Source organism: Myotis nattereri (genome assembly GCF_964212035.1).
Source record: "Myotis nattereri genome assembly, chromosome: 9".
In the NCBI taxonomy this organism is placed as follows: domain Eukaryota; kingdom Metazoa; phylum Chordata; class Mammalia; order Chiroptera; family Vespertilionidae; genus Myotis; species Myotis nattereri.
In genome coordinates this window covers 14,360,064-14,376,941 of record NC_138084.1, presented here as the reverse complement: position 1 = coordinate 14,376,941, position 16,878 = coordinate 14,360,064, and the positions used below count along the sequence as shown (strand labels likewise).

At 38.6% G+C, this 16,878-nt stretch overlaps 1 protein-coding gene across 3 annotated transcripts in view; it reads right to left on the bottom strand.

Moving 5' to 3' along the window:
- TTC17 (tetratricopeptide repeat domain 17) overlaps positions 1-16,878 on the bottom strand; it is an 87,856-nt gene that overhangs the window by 48,576 nt on the left and 22,402 nt on the right. For 2 of the 3 annotated variants that reach the window (XM_081099070.1, XM_081099071.1), the window contains exons 3-13: positions 13,931-14,100; positions 13,216-13,327; positions 12,879-13,010; positions 7,852-7,961; positions 7,073-7,217; positions 6,514-6,653; positions 4,448-4,608; positions 2,935-3,047; positions 2,003-2,149; positions 607-722; positions 286-451 (exon numbers count right to left, since the gene is read on the bottom strand). In XM_081099070.1, coding sequence (XP_080955196.1) covers positions 286-451; positions 607-722; positions 2,003-2,149; positions 2,935-3,047; positions 4,448-4,608; positions 6,514-6,653; positions 7,073-7,217; positions 7,852-7,961; positions 12,879-13,010; positions 13,216-13,327; positions 13,931-14,100 — 1,512 coding nt within the window. The remainder of the gene's footprint in view (positions 1-285; positions 452-606; positions 723-2,002; positions 2,150-2,934; positions 3,048-4,447; positions 4,609-6,513; positions 6,654-7,072; positions 7,218-7,851; positions 7,962-12,878; positions 13,011-13,215; positions 13,328-13,930; positions 14,101-16,878) is intronic. The other variant, XM_081099072.1, reaches the window with a different exon arrangement.

Below are 16,878 nucleotides of genomic sequence, written 5' to 3'. Positions count from 1 at the left end.
TCAGGTCAACAGAGAGTTCTGAGTTACTCATGCTTGCAGACTTCTCAGCAAGAGGAACAGGGCTTAGGTGGCTATGTCAGCAGCAGCCGGGAGGAATACCTTCCTGGCACCCATTCAATAGTATGACTGATTTCTTTAAGAGTTCAACAATTCTTTAACTCTATCCTTTAGTTTTATAAAGTTAAAGATCAACAACTGACTTCTATCAAATTTCTGTTCCATCTAAGATGCTTGTGAAGTCACCCAGAATGGACGGCAATAAACACCAGCCTAAGTGAGCCTTACTTTTCGTGCATGGTCATCTGGCATTTTGGCTTTCAGATCCATGCGGACCTCTAATTCTTTGACTAAGTAGGACAGAGTCTGGCTTTTTCTGAAGTCAGTTATGGAACAGTCAGGGGTTTGGGCCTCTTCTTCTGAAGAATAATCATCACTGTTGAGTTCGTGGATCCTGGCACAAGAAAAAGGAACAAGTTTCATATTTTCAAAGTTTGGGTGATGTCAAGATAAAGACTTAACCTTTCAAGTCCAAGGCTGGTGCTCTCAAAGAACTGCCAGATGACAATTATGCAGAATCAAGTGCTTTGCCAATCCATCAGCACTTGCCTGAGTCCTTTGTTTTCCGGAGGAAGAAAATAGGTTGGCAATTCTCCGCCAACAGGGACTCTAGGATAGCTTTCTGCACAATCTGCTCTTTTAGGCCACAGAATATTCTGTTTGTCCTAATAAAAAAAGAAAGTTCCTCATCAATTTCTTTGGATTCAATATTTCAACATGCTAAATGAACTTTTAAAAAGAACACAAATATACTAGGATAATTAAACAATAGCACTTTAAGATAAATGCAGACATTTTGGTTGATTCTATAATATTCCCTTGACTGCAGGTTATTAGTCTAAATCAGTAATTCTACCTGCTTTACCACAGACTGGTTCAAGGTTGGGCAGGCCTAAGTCAGCTGAGCCAATGAGACACAAGGAGAGGCTTGCTTGGGGCTCTGGGAAGAGAAGCCAGTCTGAGTTTCTCAGGCCCCATAAGAACAAAAAACGTGTTGCTCTAGTTGCTGCTGGCTGTCACCTCATGAACAAGACAAGCTTTCGGATGAAACCAACACTGTGATGGCAAATTTAAGAAAAAGGAATGAAATGGGTCACTGGTGACATCACTGGACCATTGCATCAACCAAATCCAAATTCTGCCCTATCTCTGGAGTTCCTATAACATGAGGCAAATTTTCTTTTGTTAAAGCCAATCTGAGGGGAAATTTGTGATTTGTACCTGAAAGCACACATATACTTATAAAACGGGCACAGAAAACTATTTTTCCTTGAACTAAAACCTCTTCTTTGCCAATACCAATGTTTAACAATTATTATTGATTTGTAAAATGTTCATTTTTCTAAATATAAAGGCTTATTAAACTTATATCCCAAAGCTATCAAACTTTGGGGGAATTTATAGTACATATAACTAAATCTAAGTGGCTATATCAATTCTGTTAGAATAAAAACAATTGAATTCTGAAAATTTAATAGTGAATAAAAAATACGTGGTCTCTGTCCTTATATCTTGGTATTTCCATTGACTAAATTTCTTAGCCTAGAAATATTTCTTTATGAACTTGTTTATTATCTGTATCTTCTGCTAGAATGTAAGCTCCAGCAGAGCAAGGAATTGGCGTACTATTTTGATAGCAGTAGCCTGGTACACAGTTGGAAGCTCAATAAAAGCATGCTGATTATAAAAGTAAATACAGGCATATGTTTAAGTCAAGTTTAGAAACTTGTTAGAGTTGGAAACCATACCCAGAGCTCAGGGCAGACCCAGTGTCTTACTTATCGACTACCTAGCCAAAGCCTTCCATTTAATAGGAGTTTAATAAGTGCTTGCTAAACTAAGCTGAACTGTGACGAGGCCATATTAATCAGTGAAGTTGAGAGCCACCGCTTTAAAAGAGCTTGTCTGTCTGAGAAAATGTCTCCATCATCCTCTATTAACTTACCCTATATGCATCAGAGTCCCTGCCCCAGATCCAGAGAACAGAATGGGCTACAGGCGGAGACTTGACCAAATTACTGACGTCACTCTGATTTGTCTGAACATCAAAGTTCACAGACATCATACTGGAGGTTGATGAATCTTCACCAAACTAGAAAATGAAAAGTTCAATCAAACTGGAAGCGGAAAAGGAGTTGTGACTAAGATTTAACTCAAAACATTTAGTGAATATTGAAAATTAGTAGGAAATCAGAAAGTAGGTCGGTAATAAAGCAATCAGATCTTTTAATTCTCAGAACTATGCCCCAACAGTATTCTCTCATAGATAATGAACAGTTAGCAACTTTCAATCAACTATGCTATTGGTTTGTGCTCCTGTACCTTCATTTTCTTTCTATGATTTAGTCTCTTTCAGGTTTAAAGATTAGCTGATTTCAAGGTTTGGTTCATTACTGTATACTTCCTATCTAGACTAAAATGATAACTACTCTATAAAATTAGTGTTCTTTGGGTAGAGGCAAGGGAACTTAAGAAAGGATCTTAAGATTTTAATATAGCTATCAGTTAGGCATTATAGACTATTATACAACCAATCCCAAATATATATAGCCTTCTTCCAAACCAAGGTAAAACAATGTCTGATTGTCTCACAAGACAGTGTATTTCTAAAATCTTGTTAGATAAGAGAATGGGTCCAGGATGGGATAGTGTACGAAAGACATGGGGAAAAGGAATGGATAGAAGGCATATTCTTTGGCAAATAGAAATATCATTCATGGAGGAACTGAGTACTTCCTATAAAATCTGACTTCAAAAACGTAATGGATACTCAAAACCCTAAATGAGAGTCATAAATGTTAGGGATCAAATATACAAAAAATCAAGAAGGGGGAGGGGAAGAAGCAATGTTACTCTAGAAGAGTACAAGAAAGAGACCTGAACATAATCCACATTTTCAAAGATGTCTCCACGATGGTAGCGCACAGGTTGGTCCCACTGGCAATGTAAACTATGCTGCTGGTTGACCAGACGGCATATCTGATGATTTCCTGGAATAAAGAAGAAAATTAAATAGATGAAAAAGATCAGCAATGCCAACATGATTTTCTTAGTCTAAATCATTTAGTTTCAACTCTATATTCTTCAGAGCCTGGCAGAGTACTTACATAGGAGGAACTTACACAGGGGAACACTAATTAATGGTTCATTAAATTAAATCATTCTAAAGAAGTCTCGCCTGCTCCATCTACAAATCAAAGGGGCTCCACTAGATAATCATGGCAATTACATTCTATGATTGTAAAATCTATTCACTACATTGCTTTAAGAGACTTCGGCCATCTCTCTGGAGAGAATTTGCTTTATTTATTTCATAATCCTGCTTCAGATTTATACATAAAAGCTCTGGTTGCACTTCAGTACAAATTGAGGAATAAATAATCCCAAGGACTAAACATACTCTTTAGACTCAAAATAGCAAAGAATACTTGTTAGATGGAATATAAAATGAACTATAAATGATCACCGCTAAGGTTCAGAGGTTAAGAGGCTTTGTAGACGAATATATTTATCGAGGGAGAAAGGTGTACTATAAGGAATTCTATTAACTTATTCTTTGGTGTCAAGCTGTGAGATCTGCTCTCTTAGGGTTTAATCAGACATGAAACATTTTAGATACAACCAAATCACTGACTTCCTGCCAACCCAAGTTTTCTTAGACCAGTGGGACCACAGACTCAAGAGATTTTAAAAAGAGTTATATACCCTCTTCCCAGAAAAAAAAAAAAATTATGCACAAACACAATTCTAAGTATAATTCTGGGGAGAATTTCAAAATTCCCTAAAATTAATCCACTGACCCAAATTAAGAATTCCTGCTGGAGCCAAATTCTAATCTAAAATCTTACTTCGAAAAGGTAACATTTGTTTTTAAGGGAGAAAAAAAAGGTATTTATTTAGCCTTGTTGCCAGTGTTGACTGAAGAGGGTGGATACTTAGTTCCTAAGGTGTGTCCAGCTTGTTTTACTTGGTGTAGGCTTGAGTTGCAGTGTTTTCAGACCAGCAGAGACTGGCATCAAATGGGAGCTTGTTAGAAATACAGACTCAGGCCCATTCTCAGACCTACTTAGTCAGAACCTGCATTTTAACAAGATCTCCAGGAGACTGACGTGCATATTGAAGTTGGAGAAGTATTAATGTAAGCCACAGAGGGTAAATAACCATTGTTAAGACTAGGATCTAAACAATTTCACTTTTACTTTAAAATGTGAATTTAAAAAAGGCACAGGGACCCCTGGCCTGCTGGTATACCTGCTATGATGACGCTGGATTTTAAGAGCAAAGGAAGTCATAAGCACAACTTTATACTGCTTTATGAAAGTTACGGACGTAAAGCATGCTGGAAGTGAATTTCCTAACCTGTCTTCAATTATTTGGAATCAGTACTTACCTAATTGTGCCTCTTTTGCCATCTGTGTCTCATGGATGATATTTCTTAAGATTTGCTCTTCTTGAATCAGCTTATGTTTTTCCAGTATCTCCTGCTGTCTCAGGTAGTGGTCATGCTGCTTTTGATACTCTTTCAACTCATTCAGTGTTCGCTGGAGGGATCTTAACATTTTTAACATCAGGAAAAAGTTACCGAGCTTTAAAATTGTGAATTTTAAACCCACTTACATGCATAGATTTTCTGGTTCTCAGTAATAATTGCCAGGGTTTTTTTTTTCTTTTAATGTACAATCATTGTACCAAGAAGTTCAAGAATAATGAGACTAAATAGATGCTATTGTTTTATTAAAACTTAGGGGCAAAAAGGCAAATGCAAAATTCTCCCCTTAAATACAACTACCTTTACATTAAATAAATGGTGTATTGGTCTTTTCAGGTGCCAAAAAAGATGCATAACAATATATGATTAACTTTTACATATTTAACAATTCTGTCTCCCTCCACAAAGTTTGTGTTAGTTCCACTGACTGACAAAGCCTTTCTGGAATCCTCTTTGATTCTGCCTAAAGACAAGGTTGAGGGTAAGGGACCACTCTTCCTTGTTCTCACATGCTATCTCCTTGGTTTCTAGAATTTGGAATAAACCACAGAAACTCTGCTTTAGAAACGAATATTCTCGACCAGCTGGTATCAAATCAGCTGCCTGATTACATGTAGTCACAACAATCTTATTACCTATTACATTGTAACATATGGAGATTTAGGAGCTGTGCAGATTGTATAAGAAAGAATCAATTCGATTCTTTAGAGCACAATCTTGGAAGAAGCTCAGCCAGGGAAAGATCTAATCAGGTGTAATAGAAGCCAGGTATAAACAAGCAAGCTGTCATTCTTTCCTTCTTACTACAATATGCTCTAAACAGACTGCAAAATAAGCAAATACAAAGGTTTAATGAGTTCCAACTCGCCATTTAATTTCCCAATAATCAAAGTAGACTTAAAACATTAAGGCTAATTCTATATGTGATAAACAATTCACTTCTAAGTTATGGGCTGTTTCTTAACTGGCCCTATAATCTGTTGAATCAAATACTTTTATTAAGTATACTGCAAGGACCAAGTGCAACAGAATTCCACTGCTGTACAACTTACACACTTCTGATTAAGTGAGGTTGAGGTCTCTCAACCTCACTTAACTAACATAACAATAGCTCAGCACTAGGAGTCAAAGGGGAGAAAAGATCACAGCATGTGCAAGTGATTTCACTGACGGTGTACTATCCTATCTAATAAAGAGGAAATATGCTAATTGACTGCCCCGCCCTCAAAGATGGCAGCACTCATAGCCAATAAGGAGGGAATATGCTAATTGACCGTCATGCCCTCAAAGATAGGGATGCCCACAACCACAAGATGGTGGCTCCCAGTCCCCTCAGTTCTGCCGGGGTGGCAGGTGTGGCAGGGTGGCTTCACATGCCTGCCTCTGGAGTCCCCCAGTCCCCTCAGCCCCCCAGCTACCCAGGGCTGGCCCGAGGCTCAGGTAACCAGGGCCAGCTGAGGCTTGCGCTGCTGGCAGTGGCAGCAGCAGAGGTGTGATGGGGTGTCACCTTCCCCCAATCGCCGGTCGCCTCTAGCCCCTGAGGGCTCCTGGACTGTGAGAGAGGGCAGGCTGGGCTGAGGGACTCTCCCTTCCAGTGCATGAATTTTCATGCACCGGGCCTCTAGTAAAAATATACAAACTTAAACACTATAATTACTGATTATCCTGCAGCACCTCCATCTGACTTCACAAAGGTAATGATGTTTAAAACTGTAAAGCTCTAAATGACAGCATTTACTGCAAGCATTCTCTAGTTCCTAAAATCCATGCTGTTAAAGCGATTCCTCTATACCACCACCAAATTGTACTAAACATGCTGGATTTGGAGAAAAGGGATACGACTAGCAGTAGCGAAAAGGTGTTTTTCTTAATTCTAATGAAAATATTAACACTGAGATCACCATCCACAGGGCTAAGTTAAGGTTCTATGGTGCTAGTGCTTCGGGGACATTTTTTCTCCCAATTACCTATGTTGAGCTTCCAGTTTCTGCTCGAGTTTTTGCTGACACAGGACAGCATGCTTCCTCTTGAGAGCTTGCTCAAACCCAGGTTTGGCCTGCAAAGCATGGTCATAACAGAGCACTGAGTGGTTATACTCCCCAAGCATCTGAAGAGACAAAGCAAAACAAACACAGATGGGAAAAACGTTAGCCACAGCCTGTTTGCATCTGTCCAAATCCCCTAATAATTTATGAGATCACCCCTATATCTCACTCTACAATGAATATTATTTTGATCAGTGGCCAAATATCCACAACATAAAAACATGCTATAGCATGGCTTAATTGGGAAGTACTGCTATCTTAAGAGGTGTGCTCTGCAGAAATTTAATATTCCTATCAATTTATTTTTCTTTTTGTCAAGAGGCTGGGACAATTATGATACATTATTGTGTTGAGATTTCCCCCCTAATTCATTTCCATCCCCTTTCCCTTATTTGGACCAAAAGAGGAAAGGAAAAGGTATTTTTTATTGAAAAGAAAACAGCAACCAATTTGACTCATGAAAACAAAAACTTGTATTTACTGCATATATATTTCCCAAAGTGTAATAGCTGGTGAAGAAGTCACTATCGTCCAGTGCTGCATGGACCACAACAGCAGCATCAGCAGAGAAGTGTGCTCTGTGCAGCACATTTGCCAAGTTGACCAGGGCAATGTCTTTATTGTGCCTAAAAGAGAAGGAGAGAGTAATCAGATGTTAGGAAAGAAGCATATGTTCCACAATTATGCACAACTACCCGACAAGAGAAAATAACATTCAAAGTTATTGAGCTTAGGGGCATAACTTTCTGTACTTACAGATGAGAAAACAATTTAACAAAATCATGTTTCATTTTTACATACTTGATGGTGCTTACTCAATCTGATAGCTATAATTTTTACCGCAAAAATAAGGTTGGGGGGGGGGTGTGTGGGGGATGGAGAAAGGTCTGGAAGACATTCTGCGATTTTAAAATATATTTAGGCCTTATCTACGAGGCCTAAATACATTTAATCTATAATAATTTCTCCAAAGTCCTTGCATTGAAGTCACAAGAGAATCAGAGGGCATCTACATCATATATATATTTTTCCCTAATGGAAATCAGAAGTATATTATGCTATTATTACTTTGAAGTCTTTGAAATTTGTCATTTTTTTGTGATGGGACTAATTTCTTTGAATAGGAATAAAGGAGAAATAAGTATAACACAATGCTTCTTATTGTTTTCTTTTTATAATTTTTATTGTTTTCTTATGTTTTGTTTCTTTAAGAGCCCAAGCTATGTGGAAAATGAAGGTAGAGAAGGGGAGGAAACTTACCTGGAAGAAAAGTGAAGTGCTCGCATGGCACATTCCACTACCTGATAGGGCTCATTCTTTATTCTCCAGTAAAATGAAGCCATGTTATACAGTACCCATGAGGAAGAGTTCTAGAGATTAAACAAATAAAATGACAATCAAACATAACTCAAGGTAGTTTCTTAACTCAGAATGTTACAAATGAGCACCTTTACTACTGTCTCTTCTGAAATATAAAATGAAGAGCAAGACTTATAGTAGAGATAAAGCATGAGACAAAGTACAAATAAGCTACACCTGTCAAAAGAGCCTCCTGGTCACCAGTGTGCAAGTGCATCAGGTGTGATCTCCACAGAGAGACCATACAACCACAGGCTATCGTTCTAAGGAGGAAACAAAGCTGAAAAGCCCACCAACTGGCCACAATTTAAAGGGTCTTACTTATTTCAGGACTTTGGAAGTTAGGAATCAACATACTTAGAGATGCCAGTTGCTTTACCATGGAATTTCTGAAATAACATATTTTAAAGTTTCCTATTTACTTAATATCTGACTGAAGGTACATACGTAATCAAATGACAGGCTTATGCTGAATATTTGTCATTTTCTCTTTTGTGTTCAGAGTCTAATTTAAGCCTTCACACTATAATACATTTATAATAGTGTATTATTTTGTCAACGTAAAAAGGAGTTCTTTTTTTTATTATAGGGAGCTCATAAACAGACCAAACAAACAAACCAACTAACAAATAAGAGATCATGGACCAAAACCACAAACAACTAAAAAATATGAAACAATGGCTAATTGGCAGGTGAAATGATGTAAAACTTAACAAAAAAATAGGAATGAAAAAGATACAAGTTTCTTTTCAAAAACTGGCAAAGAATGCCCAGCCAGTGTGGTTCAGTGGTTGAGCATCGATCTATGAACCAGGAGGTCACGATTCCCAGCAAGGGCACATGCCCAGGTTGCAGACTCTATCCCTAGTATGGGACGTGCAGGAGGCAGCTGACCAATGATTCTCTTTCATCATTAATGTTTCTATCTCTCCCGCTCCCTTCCTCTCTGAAATTAAAAAAAAATATGTATTTTAAAAATAAAAATTGATAAGGATTAAAAAGAATGCCAATACTGACTACACTGTATATTAAGTTCAGATATTAACTGTAGAAATGTTAGGTTAGTACAGTCTAGTATTTCTGTGGAACAATTTGACAACATGTATGTAAAAGGCCTTAAGAATACGCCCTAACCGGTTTGGCTTAGTGGATAGAGCGTCAGCCTGTGGACTGAAGGGTTCCGGGTTCGGTTCTGGTCAAGGGCATGTACCTTGGTTGCGGGCATATTCACTGTAGGGGGTGTGCAGGAGGCAGCTGATCGATGTTTCTCTCTCATCGATGTTTCTAACTCTCTATCCCTCTCCTTTCCTCTCTGTAAAAAATCAATAAAATATATTTAAAAAAAAAAAAAAAAGAATGTGATAACCCTTCGGCCCCACAACTCCACTATTAGCAATTTGTCCTATGAGAATAGTTAAGTTTTAACTATACAGATGTGTAAAAATAAAAATCCAAAAGAATATATTATAAAACAGTAATTATCTCTAAGTTTTTAAATTATAATTTTTGCTTCATAGATTGATAGATTTAAAAATATAATCTCACTTTTTACAAGCAACAATTATTTTATTTTCAAAGTTGTTATTTTTAAGATTAAAACTACGTATAATTCTATACTAATCAGCCTATCTATTCTACTTCAAAGGAATGTATGATTTTCAATTGATGTAACTAAAGACTTGAGCACTATGTGCAATCAGTTGAATTGTTCTTTCACAATTGACTTATATCTTGGGATTGAGCCTCTTTTTCTTTTTCTTTTTTTAATATATTTTATTGACTTTTCACAGAGAGGAAGGGAGAGAGATAGAGAGTTAGAAACATCGATCAGCTGCCTCCTGCACATCTCCCACTGGGGATGTGCCCGCAACCCAGGTACATGCCCTTGACCGGAATCGAACCTGGGACCTTTCAGTCCGCAGGCCGACGCTCTATCCACTGAGCCAAACCGGTTTCGGCCTCTTTTTCGATAGATAACCTTTTGAGAAAAATTTACTTCAAATAATCAGATACTTTGATTTTTATCTAGTTTTCAGACTTTATATTGTAAACTGAAACAAAAAGATTAATTAAAATTCTACATGAATTTCTCAAAACATCAGGATAAGCAGAATATTTTACACTATTAGGAGAGAAAAATAAATCATTAAGAAAAATCTTGCCCTGACCGGTTTGGCTCAAAGGATAGAGCGTCGGCCTACGGACTCAAGGGTCCCAGGTTCAATTCCTGTCAAGGGCATGTACCTTGGTTGCGGGCACATCCCCAGTGGGGAGTGTGCAGGAGGCAGCTGATCGATGTTTCTCTCTCATCAATGTTTCTAACTCTCTATCCCTCTCCCCTCCTCTCTATGGGAAGTCAATAAAATACATTAAAAAAAAAAATCTTTTCGTAAGGTTTCTTATAAAATCTCTCCCCAAATTTATAAATGTTAAAATATCAGTTAATTACTCCCTCCTTCTTTGGAACACTTTTTTTCTCTTGTCTCTTAGGATCATATTCTTCCGGACACCCTTTTTAGTCTCTTTTGAAATTCCAGACTCATACAGGTATTTCAGAATCAACCCGGTCAAAACAGAACTCGATCTTCTTCTCTCTCACCCCCACCCTGCTCCTCCTTCAAGTTGTTCTAGCCAAAAATTGAGACATTATCCTTGATTCCTCTTTTTCTCTCATTCCTCGTTCTAATTCATCAGATTCTAAACTTTTAAACCATTTCTTGAAATAGTTCCTTCATTCCCAAAACTAACCATTCTAGTCTAAACCATCTTCATCTCTCTCTTGAACTACTGAAGGATATTTTAAATCCTAGGTCAGTTTCCCTTATTACTCATCAAGTTCTGGGAATGCAATGTTTTACTTTATCTTCAGAAAAACAAGATGAAGATGGTAACTTAGCAACAAAAATAAACATATATATCATATCTAATGTATCTGAATAATCATAAATATACAATGTATGTGAATAAATTGTATGTATATAAATGTTGCAATTATACATTTTACTTAATACCACTATAATAATGCTGAGGAACGAGCCTACATTTTAATGTACTCTTTGGGCATAGAGAAGAGCAAAAACCATTTTCTAATTCCCACAAGTTATCCTGATTGTTACATTTAAATTCTTGAGTCCTGTTGCACAATTACCTATTTTTTAAAGTAGATGTTCCCTTAAAAGAAAAAATTAAAAGAATATTTTATTGTTGGTGGTGATTCTTCTTCATGTTCAGAGAATAATGATCATCTATGTATTATGTGGAGATATAGCAAAGACTCTAACGTATTTTCTTTCACATTCAAAATACATACTCAAACCTATAAGCTCTGTTGCTTATATTATATACTAGAGGCCCGGTGCACAAAAATTTGTGCACTCGGGGGAGACGGGGGTCCCTCAGCCCGGCCTGTGCCCTCTCGCAGTCTGGGACCCCTCGGGAGATAACGACCTGCTGGCTTAGGCCTGCTCCCGGGTGGCAGAGGGCAGGCCCAATCCCTAGATGCAGCCCCTGGTCGGGCTCAGAGCAGGGCCGATTGGGGAGTTGGGGCGCCACCCCCTGTCATGCACAGAGCAGGGCGATTGGGAGGTTGTGATGCCACCCTCAGTCACGCTCAGGGTAGGGCCGATTGGGGGGTTGGGGCACCATCCCGTCACACTCAAGGCAGGGTCGATGGGGAGGTTGTGGCGCCACCCACTGTCACGCACAGAGCAGGGCCAATCAGACGGTTGGGGCACTGCCCCCTGTCACTCACAGAGCAGGGCCGATCAGGGGGTTGGGGAGCTCCCCCCTGTCATGCACAGAGCAGGGTCAATCAGGGGGTTGGGGCGCTGCCCCCTGTCACGCTGATCCCGGTGTCGGGAGGCCTCGTGGCTCCACTGATCCCAGTGCTGGGAGGCATATTACCCTTTTACTATATAGGGTAAAGGCCTGGTGCACGGGTGGGTGCTGGCTGGTTTGCCCTGAAGGGTGTCCTGGATCAGGGTGGGGGTCCCCACTGGGGTGCCTGGCCAGTCTGGGTGAGGGGCTGAGGGCTGTTTTCAGGCTGGGGGTGACTGAAGCTCCCAACCGTTCCTTTTTTTCTTTTTTCTTTTTTTATTCTGGGCCAGCTTTAGCTTTGAGGCTTGGCTCCAGCTCTTAGGCCTCCGCTGCTGAAAGTAGGTTTCTGGCCTTTGCTTACAATGTTGCGATCCTGCTGGCTGAAGCTCGGCGGACTAAAGCAGGTTTCTGGGGTTTTGTTTAGCTTCTATATTTGTTACATAGTTGCTTAGAGTTGCAGCTCAGAGGCCTGCAGCGGTAGGCGGGGAACGTTGGAGTCCTCCGTCACTGAGGCAAGCAAGCCTCATGTTAGTTTCAAGCTGCCTGGCTGCTGGCTGCCATCTTGGCTGGCAGTTAATTTGCATATTGCCCTGATTAGCCAATGGGAAGGGTAGCAGTCGTACGCCAATTAGCATGTTTCTCTTTTATTAGATAGGATAATTTTTTTTAAAATATATTTTATTGATTTTTTACAGAGAGGAAGGGAGAGAGATAGTTAGAAACATCGATGAGAGAGAAACATCGATCAGCTGCCTCCTGCACATCTCCTACTGGGGATATGCCCGCAACCCAGGTACATGCCCTTTACCGGAATCGAACCTGGGACCTTTCAGTCCGCAGGCCGACGCTCTATCCACTGAGCCAAACCGGTTTCGGCAGGATAATTTTCGTTTATGAATTAGCTTAAATACATCTTTTTAGCATTCCTTCCTGGGTAATGGCACTGGATTACCAATGTTTTTCTTTAGCTTTAAACTTTACAGTTTCTATTAATGGAACCTCAATTTAAAACCACTCTCTAGATAGAAACAAGCTCGGCAGGTGTTTCCTGAGAGTAAAATATCTCCTGTTCACAGAGAGTTTCCTGGCTCTTTAAGTCAGTGATGACTTACCTTCTGTAGGCCTTCATGAATGAGGTGACCTATGTCATCTATATTCCTTCCTAATCGTTTAGATAAATATGTAAAGATTGGATCTTCTTTAGGTAATAGTGGTGCAGAAAGATTAACTCTCTCTTGTACACCCTGAAAAAGAACAAAAATTGAAAAAGGAGATTATAAAAGACTACAATTCGGTATCTAATAACATTTATTTTGAAGGAATTTTAAAAAATACAAGATGTTTGTAAAATTATAAAGCTATGTGAAAGGAAAAGAAAAAGAGTATTTATAAACAAGAGACTAAATTTGTAAAAATGTACTAAAAAAAGTCCCACAGCTCTCTACTTACTCGCAAGTGCTGGAAAGCATGTATACTATATGGAAGTTCTAGAATTTTAGTGCAATCAGGTTGCTCAGGGTCTGGAGGGACAGGAGATTCTGTATCTATATAATCTTCAGGGCTAAAATCAAGAAGCAAGAAGCAATAAATGAAAGGTGAAGAAATGTCCAATTTTTCCCTAATTGAACTATATTCTCAAAACATCTGAACGTTACAACCAGTATTACTCAACATTCATCATTTTTTCAGTGTTGTTAGAGTCAAACATTTTGGGAGTTCAAGTTAAAGGAGATAAATCAAGAGTGAGAGAGAAAATAGGCTGGTAAGAGAATGTTAAGATCAGGGACTTTTTAAAAACTAACATAACACTGCTAAATTCTTTCTGGAAATATCAAATCAATTTACATTTCTGTTGATAGCCTCTCCATATTTTTACCAGTTTGATAGATGAAAACTATCTAAATGTTTTAATTTGTACGTACTTTATCATTACTGAGAAATATGTCTTCTACATGCTTATTAGTCATTTGTATTTCTTTTGCTATACATTGTTCAGTTTACTGCTGTGGTATTAAATATCTTCAATAGTATGTACTTTGAACTTTCAAATTTCAATAAACTTATCTGTGGTTGAAGCTCATTCTCATTGAGAAAGAATTTATTGATTTGAGAAAGATCTGTTCAAGAAAACATACTTTGGGAGGAGAGAAGAGAATGTCTTTACCTGATGTCTTTGCTCTCCAAAGTTATGTATGTGCCATCATACAGATCCAGGTCCCCTAAGGGCACCTTGGCTTTGATGCAGTCTGGATCTTCTTTATTATGTCTTTGTTCCAGTCCTGTGTCTCTGTCCTCATTCTCTTCTATGTGAATTTTTTGAGCAACTAATTGCTTCTGTTGAGAAGAAAATAACACAATGGATTTTTCTAATATTTCCATCTAGATTCCATGTAGGAGAAAGGAGAATTTAATGTACTTAAGAAGCCTGAGAATCCTTTATGAAGGAAGACAAGGATTTTGAATATGCCCTCAATTAATTTAGTTGACATCAATAAGCTTCTCTAGACAAGTGAGAATAGCACCGAGATTTGGGGGCTATTTTTTGCCAATACAAAATTGACTAAAGTACTACAAAAAATGTAGACTATCTTAACTAATCAATCATTAATGAGACTAAATATATTTTCAATATGTGGATGCTCAACCACTGAGCCACACTGGCCAGGGCAGAATAATCTTTTAAAACAAAAAATAAAATACTAAATTGACAGGAAACCAATTATATTGAAAAATAAATTACATGGTGGTTTGATTAGACTTCTACTTTTGGCAAGACAACTTGAAAGATGTCGATAGTCTTAAGTTTTTTAATGTTTGATCATAAATTTCCCAACAGGATTTTAATGTATTCAGTTTCTTTTAGCTTCTCCTGAACATGACAAAAGAGTCTAACATGCTTTAACTAATTACTAACCATGCCCCCAACTGACAACATAGCTAATTTTATTTAGTTTTATCTTTTAAAACACAAACACAAAAAATATTTAAATAAGTTTAGCAACTTTTTCATCAATGTTTTTACTGACTATTCAGATGTAGCTTTTACTGGATTTATTTTTCTTCTTGCAAAAGTATAACTTTAATTTTATTTAAGCGAGTAAACTCTGTCTTTGTATGTCAGAAAACATCTTTGCTTTGTTCTCATTCTTAAATGATAGTTTAAAAAAGTATAAAATTCTAGTTTGACTGATTTTCTCTTAACAGTCTGAAATTATTCATTCCTCCATTTTCTTCTGATATCAAAGAAGTCTACCTAGTTGTCACTACTTTGCATATAAATTGTATTATCTAGTCTCATGGCCTTTAAGTCTGCATGTCAATGATAAACAAAGTTACATCTCTCCTGTCACACCTTTACTTCAGAGTCCACACTTGAAGAACCAACTCCCTACCTGATGTCTCCACTTAGATGTCTAATAGGTACCACAAACTTAACATACCAAAGCCAGACTATCATTGATTTCCATAAACTCCCCAATCCTACACATCCTGTAGTCTTCTCTACCTCAGCTATCATCAATCCATCCTTTCAATCTCCTGGATCAAAAACCCTCAAGTCATTCTTCACCCCTCATCATCTATCTCTCCCCAACCATTCCATGACCAGCTCTTCTCTCTAACAGTTTTGGTTCTATCCAGTTCTCAAGACCAGAAACAGATCTTACAATTTTGGTTTGGAGTTTCTACCTCAAAGTAATATTCTGCCCTAAAATGGGTTTCAGGAAATTGAAGATGCAATTATTTAGCCATTGGATGGTTCAGTTCCTTTTTTGATCATCAGGTTTTGTCTTGTCTTCCCCAGACTCTTTTCATGAACAGATGCTCCATCCCAGTCCTCAAGCAGTAAGCCTGATTCTCTTCATCTTGCATGGAATATTGCCAGTTCTCTTGACTCCTCAGAAATGATCTACCACACACCATAGGGTGCTCCTGGCCTTGGAAACCAGCAGGTTTGTAGCTTCAGGCACTTTCCCAACTTAGTGTGTCTGTTCCATTTCTGGTCCATGGAGATGTTTATGTTGCAGTTAGGCCTGGCACCATTTTATTTTGATTTCCACTTTATATTTTATCAGCTATTGCTGTGTATATGAAGCAAAAGGAGTGTATTAAGTATAAACTCAATACACTACCTTAACCATTAATTAGTGGACTCAACATTTCTCATTTGTATTTTCACTGATGTGGTGAATGGCATTTCCCCCTGTATATACTCTAATTTAAGGCTTTTTCTCTTTATATTACGTCATTAACTGGAGGCCAGGTGCACAAAAATTTGCACTCTCAGGGGGGTCCCTTAGCCTGGCCTGCGCCCTCTCGCAGTCTGGGACCCCTTGGGGGATGTCCACCTGCCAGCTTAGGCCTGCTCCTCGGGGGATTGGGCCTAAGCCGCAGTCGAACATCCCTAGCGCTGCTGAGAATGCAGGAGAGTCTACTGCCACCGCTGCGCTCACAGCAGTCAGCCTGGCTTGTGGCTGAACGGAGCTCCCTCTGTGGGAGAGCACTAACCACCAGGGGGCAGCTCCTGCGTTGCGTGTCTGCCCCCCTGGTGGTCAGTGCGCATCATAGCAGCCGATTGTTCCCAGTCATTCCGCAGTTAGGGTCAATTTGCATATTACCCTTTTATTATATAGGATAACCCCTAAAAAATGGGATAGCATTAAACATATACAATGTGCTTATGCATCTGAAAATAAAAAGTATTTTCTGTACCATTGCATCTTTTGAACACTGATTTTTAAAGACAGATCAAGCTTCCAAGCATGAAGCCTGATAAATATACCTATTGGCAAGCTCAGAGAAGGCCTAGATGGCAGTCTTGCAAACTCCAAAATCTAAAGTAACCACAAGGATGGTTTGAAATTAAACTTGAACTAAAAGCAGTTATGGTGGGTAGTCAACTCCTAGGCTGGTATCTTCCCTGACAAGGTCAATCTTTACTTTAACTGAGCTTATTGTGGTTTTGCATCTACGATAACATATTGAAATGTCAGGGTAACTTGTAACTTCCCTTTTTTCCGGACCCCTCAGGGCACAGCCAAATGTTCTGGGTGCCAGGACAGATACCACAAATTCCTTCATTGTTATTATCATGTTAATTGTTGACTGTTAACT